At 39.2% G+C, this 8,139-nt stretch overlaps 1 protein-coding gene across 1 annotated transcript in view; it reads left to right on the top strand.

The window, feature by feature from the left end:
• RYR3 (ryanodine receptor 3) overlaps positions 1-8,139 on the top strand; it is a 567,299-nt gene that overhangs the window by 396,356 nt on the left and 162,804 nt on the right. Inside the window, exons 37-38 of the mRNA XM_010844173.1 lie at positions 2,993-3,095; positions 3,882-4,019. Coding sequence (XP_010842475.1) covers positions 2,993-3,095; positions 3,882-4,019 — 241 coding nt within the window. The remainder of the gene's footprint in view (positions 1-2,992; positions 3,096-3,881; positions 4,020-8,139) is intronic.

Here is an 8,139-nt window from a genome sequence, read left to right as displayed (position 1 = left end):
AGTGAAAAGTGAAAGTGAAGTCGCTCAGTCGTGTCCGACTCTTTGCAACCCCATGGACTGCAGCCTACCAGGCTCCTCCATCCATGGGATTTTCCAGGCAAGAGTACTGGAGTGGGGTGCCACTGCCTTCTCCAAGTATATATGTTACTATATCACAAATATGTTTTTTATGATCTTGATAATTAGATTTCATTATAACTGTTTCTCTTTGTAATCCCTTATATTTTATTTTAGGTATTTAAAATATTAATTTGAGAAAAACATCCATGAGTTTCACCAGACTGTCCAAGTAGGACATGCATGATCAGTAACCCAATTGTGTCTGACTTTTTGCAACCCCACAAACTATAGCCTGCCAGGCTCCTCTGTCCATGAAATTTTCCAGGCAAGAATACTGGAGTGGGTTGCCATTTTCTATTCCAAGGGATCTTCCCAACACAGGAATAGAACCTGCATCTCTTGCATCTCTTGAATTGGCAGGCAGATTCTTTTCCAATGAATCACTGGGGAAGTCAGGGTAATCCATGGCACAGAAACAGTGAAGTATCTCTGACATAAAATTGTAAAGGAAAGGATGATAGGCTGGCTTCAAAACATAAAACTGACATGTCAAAAAAAATTCTATAAATAGAATTAAAAGCTCACTAAAAACTAGGAAATGTATTTGGAATTGCAACCCCATGGACTGTAGCCTACCAGACTCCTCCATCCATGGGATTTTCCAGGCAAGAGTACTGGAGTGGATTGCCATTTCCTTCTCCAGGAATATATATTACCAAGAGATAATAGTCTATAGAGATGTGCAAAACACTTGCCAATTAATTTTTAAAAGATAATCACACAACAGAAAAATGGAGGAAGAACATGGATGGGAAATTTATAAATGATGAGATAAAAACAGTCCTTCTGTGAGAAAAAACAGATCAACCTCACCAATTAAATGCAAATTAAAGCAACAGGGATATGACATTTTTTACTCATTAGATTGGAAAATATTTGAAAATATGTTAATTCCCATTACTGTAATGGCGTTGGCAAAGTAATACACACTCTTGTATAAATTTGGTAATAATGCAAACTGTTGTGAGCTTTCTGGAGAGCAATCTGGCAATTCATATCAAAAGCCATTAAAATGTACAAACCTTTTGATCCAGGCATTTTGCTTCTATGAGTTTATCCTAAGAAAATAAACAGAGATGTGAACAAAAATTCCATAAAAGGAAATTCAAACTGACTTTATTTACAGGGATAAAAAAATGAAAGCAACTGAGATATTTCAGAGCAGATCATTAATTTTACATACATTTTATATAAATCGCTGTTCATCCTTGTGATGAAATGCAGTGCACCTGTAAGAGATCGGGTTGAGAACATTTTAAAATGCTTGTGATAAATTAAGTTGAAAAATTGAGTTTCAAAAAAGTCAAGTTAGATTGTAATCTCAATCTGCCTATATAAAGATATTAACTAAAATATTAATGGCAGCTATCTCAGTGGGGAGATCTCAGTAAATTTTCTTCTTTAGCTAATCAAGTTCTGTATTACCTTTATAATCAGAAAAAAGGAAAAGCTACTTTTATTTTTTTAGCAACTCACAGTTTATGGCTTTATCTCATTAGTGTATTATTTACATCTTTGTATTCTCATGACCCATCTCTCCAAAGATCATTTAAAATGCATGCCCTGAATGCATGACTTTTTTCTCAGAATCATGTATTCCTTCTTAAAGGCAGGGATTAGAGCCATAGTCACCAAAATAGTTATTCCAAAGGAGGAGGGTAGAGACAGTATTTTGGTGATGTAAAGCAATATTGCTAGAATATTTTCTTTTCCTTTTTTTGCATTTGTAGTGGGGTCCCCCCCACCCGTTGTTGAGGTTTGGTTAACACAGAACACTGTATAGCTTAAGGTGTACAACCATAATCACTTGATATCTGTCTATATTGTGGAAGGATCATCACAGTAATTTTAGTTAACTTCTATCACCTCACATAGTTATGAATTACTTTTCTTATGATGAAAACTTTTAAGATCTAGTCTCCCAGAGGGGGAAGGAGAGAGCAGGACAAATTGAGAAAGTTGCACTGAAAGTCACACTACTACATGTAAACTAGGTAAGGATGAGGCGGTCAGATGGCATCACCCACGCAATGGACATGAGTGTGAGCAAACTCCAAGAGATAGTAAAGGACAGGGAAGCCTGGCGTGCTGCAGTCCATGGGGTCACAAAGAGTCAGACACGACCTAGCAACTGAACAACAAGGAAGCAGAGTGAGAGAAAAACTTTGTGCTGAATATATTTTGTACTTATTTTTTATCTGTATGTATGTTGCCTAATATGGCAAAACCAATACAATATTGTAAAGTAATTAACCTCCAATTAAAATAAATAAATTTATATTTTAAAAAAATTAAATAGATTAAAATTAAAAATTAATAAGAATTAATAGAAAAAAATAAAATAAATAGCTAGTGGGAAGCTGCTGTGTAACACAGGGAGCTCAGCTCAGTGCCCTGTGATGACCAAGAGGGGTGGGATGCGGAGTGAGGGTAAGGTGGGAAAAAGACTCAGGAGAGGGGGGACATATGTGTACTTATGGCTGATTCTTCTTGTTGTACAGCAGAAACCAACACAACATTGTAAAGTAATTATACTCCAATTATAAATTTAGAAAAGATCTACTATCTTAGCAGTTTTCATACACAGTGTTGTTATATTACTACCCCAGACTTACTCATTTCATAACTGGAAGTTTGTGCACTTTGAAAAAATATTTTTAGTTTTTTTATTGAAGTATGGTTGATTTATAATGTTTCAGGTGTACAGCAAAGTGATTCAGTTATAAAAAGCTATTTTTAAATGTTGGCTGTCTTTACACACACACAAAATCGAGTTAGAAGTTTGCAAAGAATGTTAGGTGTCTAAGGTTGGATCTGAGTTCTTTAGACAGACATTGAGAACCAACTAGCCAATCTTTTTTGCCCCTCCAAGATCAACATGCTTCTTAACTTTCAACTGGGGGAGAACTGCCCATGCCCAGAAGAGATCCGGGAAGAGCTGTACGACTTCCATGAGGACCTTCTCCTTCACTGCGGTGAGCTTCCAGATAAAAGCTTTATCCAAGACAAGGCTGTTCATGGTTCCTTGGTTAGAAGTTCATGGGGGGTTGTAAAGTTAGTTTCTGTTTAAAATTATAGTGCTAATTGTCCAAGAAATAATTCTTTCCAAACTATTTGGGTCAGAGAAGATACAGGACATAATCCTGGGATAATACATGACTGAAACTCCTTCTGTCTACAAGAAATGTTGCTGAGATCTAAGAGAGGGGACTGGGTCTCTCAAGAAGGAAAGAAAAGAAAAGATCTTTATATAAACCTCACCCAGTTTATCTCAAGTTAGATATCTGGGACACTCTTCCCAAATGAACCAAGATTCTGATCACCTTTGCTTTTTAGCTTCTGCAATGATATGTCTGCCCTTAAGGATTCTAAACCAGCCATTTCTACTTTGATATGTATCTGCTGGTTTTAAGTGCCCATCAACAAGTGTACTGCTTTTGAAAGCTATGTGGATAACAGATGACTTTTTCATTTGAAGTAACAGATTGGTAACTGTTTCTTTCTAGATACTCTGGAGCCCATTTGGAGTATGGGTTAGAAAAACTTAAGTCTTGGGGTTGAAATTACTTTATGTTTTTGTATACAAGAAATTATAATTTAAAAAGATTGCCAAAAGACATGTAGATAAATATTTATAGGAGGCTGCCTATAGTATATTTAGAAAGTTCCAAAGGATGGAAAGCAGTGTTTCTATGTTCTTTCAATTATCTGGTGGCTTTGTGTACTGTTTGAGGTTGTCCCTCTTTCTGTGGCTTGCTTAGGGGTTCCCCTGGAAGAAGAGGAAGAGGAGGAAGAGGATTCCTCCTGGACTGGAAAATTCTGTGCCTTGGTGCAGAGAATCAAAGGCCCTCCCAAGCCAGAGAAGGAACAACCAACGGAGGAAGAAGAGAGATGCCCTAGTAAGTTCCCGTGCCTTTCCATTATGGTGCTCCCAACCCAAGGCTCTTCTAAGGCATAATTAAAGTAAAGTGAAAGTGTTAGTTGCTCAGTCATGTCCACCTCTTTGTGGCCCCATGGACTGTAGCCTGCCATGGGATTCTCCAGGCAAGAATACTGGAGTGGTTTGCCATTCCCTTCTTCAGGGGATCTTCCTGACCCAGGGATCAAACTCAGGTCTCCTGAATTGCAGGGAGATTCTCTACCATCTGAGCCACCAGGGAAGCCCCTAATTAAGGTAATGAACTTCCTAAACATATATTGTGGGGTGGAGAAGGGCTGCTTAGCTTCCAGGAAGCATCTGGGCATTCTGTTATAATTGATGCTCTTAATGCTCTATATCTGGGGCTCTGCTTTCCTTCTGACTTAAGGAGCTTACTTTCAGAGTCTTCTGAAAGGGATAGATTGCTTGGTAGGTCTGCTCTTGTCTGTCTACTTTTAAATGCCTGATACCTGTACACAGATTTCTGTTTTTCTTTCTTTTATGTTTTCATAGTCTTCCTCTTGTAACCCTCATTGTTCTTGTCATTTTTGTTTGTGGTTCCTTTGCATTGAAAATCGCCCCATACTGTCTGAGCTACCAGGGAAGCCCCTTAGCAATCAAAGGGAATAGGTTGTGGAGTTTGGAGCAGGGAAGTTTTTTTTCATTTGGGGGCTATGATTTTCCTAATACAACACCCTAGAGGACTTGGACCTTCTATCTTTCAATTTTCCTGAACCTTGTTCAAATCATTTCTCTAATCTTTATATTACAGATAATTCCTACCATTGAAACTATTCCTATTTTGAAACAAGATCATTGTTTGTAGTGCAAGACAGTTTACTGTCCATAAACTATCTATACTTCAAGAGGAAGATTGTCTGCATATTATAATCAGTCTGCTCTGTACTATGAAATTATGCAAAGATTTTACTTGTCTAAAGAAGAAAGAATTTTCCAAGTTTAATGTAGTTGTCTTATTCCCTGTTCCTATCCATCTTAGAACATGCTTTCAAATTATAGACTAGAGCAATAGACTGTCAAGATATGATCAGTTTTTCTGAAAACACTGCTTTGGGGTTCATACATCTTATTGCCCTTTCTATTGACCTTCCATCTTTGTCAGACTATCTCTGAAGGGAAAGAATCATCCCCATTTATCAGCAGAAGTGTTGAAGCCTCAAAAGAGTGCCTGGGGTACTTGGCAGCAGTTGTACTGGCAACCCTTGATCGGTCCTATTTCTCAACATGGAGGGGGGAGGTCTTTGGTGAGAACATGCCAGCATGATTCAAAGGTTCATAAAAGTGAGTTTAGAGTTCCTTTGTGCTTACTGCCAAAGCAGAACTAAAAATAGACTGAACTGACCCACATTACCTGCGGAGAGTCTGTTTTTAAAACGGATGCTTCTTTCTAAGACAATATGTCACGACCAGGGGTCCTCCAAGGCGACCACTTCATGTTAGGTAAATAGAGTCAGTTAGATGAGCCCACCTGATTCTGAAGTCTCCCTGACTCTAAGAATGGTTTTCAAGCTCCAAGGACTACAGTGGTTAGCATTTGCTCCCCCGGGGTTCAGGCAGAAAGATTATGTTGTATCTGTTCTGGCAGGACATGTAGAGCAACCGGAAAGGCCACTCCAGCACGAGACTCCATGGTTCATCCCACACCTCTTCCCTTCTACAAGCAGAATTATGAGGGGTTCAAACTTTGTGTCATAAGCCTCCTATCCTGCAGTCCCAGAAATAGAATAGAAGGTGGCCAAGCATGTCCGGTTGGCAGCATATGGTTCCCTGCCAGGTGTTCCAGGGACACAAAGCTCCTCAATCAGGGCTGACTTTTTAAAAGAAAATCTTGGAGATGGTTTTACTTCCATACTCCCCGCCAAGATTGTTTTTCACTTGATTGAATGGAAATGATGGTTCTGAATACATACCCAGTTGCCATAAAGGATTCTAATCCTTTAAAATATTGGTAACATCACCCATGTTATTGCTTATGATTTCTCTTACCCTTGTATTTGATAAAATATTAAAAGTTTAGATGATGAAAATAGCATGCTATGGTGAACTGACAATTTCCAAAATGCTTCATATGTATTAGTTTACTGCTGTTAGTTTTTGTTACTCTTCCATTGCGTAGTTGATGAACATAAGACTCAGAAGAGTTAAAGGATACTTATTCTTTCCAGCGTTACCTGGTTCTAGAAGAATTTCCAGGTGCTTGATGTCAACAGCCCAAGGTAACCAAGATGAGTAAAGCCGTGACTTGATTGAGGTCTTCCGACTCTGATTCCACACTCTTTCTGTCATCCAATGAAGCTTGCCATAGAAGTTACCAGCATATATATTAATATGATGAGCCCCCAACCTACATATTACATATAGAATGCCTTCTTGAAACCATCATCTTTTTATCTTGCTTATTGTATCTGTGAGGTAACTCACTTCTGTGACTTACTGTTATGTGTAGAAATCTGAACCCAACAGAGGTCAGAATTTTAACATCAAAAAATTGACCCAGCCAAAGACCTGGACTCAGGCTTTTCAGGGTAGGTGGTGCAATTTCTCCTCTATGAGCAATTGGTGTTGGCCAGATAACCTGCAGGGGAACCTCAACATCTAGGAAAGAGGAAGAACAGTGTCCTGAAACCCATAAGAATCCTACTAGCTGGTTCAGTGTTAAAGGGATTTGCCCAAAGTAATTCCTACCCATATTGTGATAGAAGTTGCTACAATCTTATCAAAAAATTATATGATAATGAAGAGGTTAAGAAAAATAGTAGCAGCCCACCATACAAAGTAGCATTTTTTTTTTTTTAATATCCCAACCCAGCAAGTTGTCCAGAAAATCTTTTGCCTGTTAGTTGGAGGCCAGTGCTTCTCAGAAACACACTACAATTTAAGTAGAGTTTTCTTGAATTTAAATTTGTAACCACTGAGTTTTTCCTCCAGAAAAGGCCAACCAGCTCTTTCTGCTAACTTCTAAAATTAAAAAAAATAAAAGTCACTTGTCACTTCACAACTCAAAGTCGGTGCCTCCCTGACCTCTATCATTCACTGAGTGTTTCCCCATGGCAGGTTTTTACACTATCTTCTCTCTGCAAAGAAAGCTGCTGCCTGTATCAGCTCTCACACAGTCACTGAATAACCTGAGGGTCCAAGCCCCAGATTCTCCCCTGCCTACATGCTGCAGCCTCTTCTCATGCTGAGGAGGGAAAACAGTCTACTGTTCACTCCCAAAATAAATCCTGGACCCCAACACAGATATACACAAAGTAAGATAATTTAGCAGTAGGTATATCTGAGGTGCTCAGGCATGTTTCTAAGCCTCCTTAGATTCTCTCCAATCAGCTTCTCCCTGAGATGTACACACACAGATACGTCCTCCAGGAAGTCTTTTTTTTCCACCTCATCCTCCATCTCCCTGCCCCTGCCACGTTGTCACTAAATTTCTAACAGGGCATGTCATCCAGGGCATGACATAAATTTCTAACATTGCCGTGTGTCTTACAAGGCAATGTCAGGAAAGTCATGCCACCTTAGGCAAAGTATTTTTTACTGGGACTTTGTACAGAGACCACATCTTACTTGTTTCTACATTCACCTCATCAGCACACATCTTTTTGACCTCTAATACGTGTTAATCATTTGAGACTCACAAAGATGAAGAAAATGTGGCCCTTACAGACAAAGGAGGAAATGGGTGTGGACAGTCAAACTCCATATGGCATGCGGTCTGGTGTGCTACAGTACAGATAAAAGTACAGATAAGGGACAGCAGGTGGCCAAAGGAGGGGAGTGAAAACTCCATAAAGATTATAAATTGGTAGATGTAAGAGGGGAAAGTATTTTTAATGAAAGGAGCTACTTCAATAAAGCCCAGAGGGGGGGGGAAATCATATTCCAAGAGTGGCAGTGAATTGAGATTGGCTGAATTGTCAAAGGAATAGAATGAGGAAGTGTAGGAAAGGCAGGGTGTGTTAGAGCAGCGTGTCCTGAAAACTCCAGTGGTTCACAGTCTCAGAGGGTGACATGTGGTTGTTACCGTGTATTTTATACTACTTGGCCTTACAGCTGCCAGGAAGGAGGGGCTGGCACTTACG

This window comes from Bison bison, unplaced genomic scaffold, assembly GCF_000754665.1.
Source record: "Bison bison bison isolate TAMUID 2011002044 unplaced genomic scaffold, Bison_UMD1.0 scf7180017864197, whole genome shotgun sequence".
Taxonomy (NCBI): Eukaryota; Metazoa; Chordata; class Mammalia; order Artiodactyla; family Bovidae; genus Bison; species Bison bison.
Note: the sequence above shows the minus strand (reverse complement) of the source record. Positions and strands in the feature narration are given on the sequence as shown.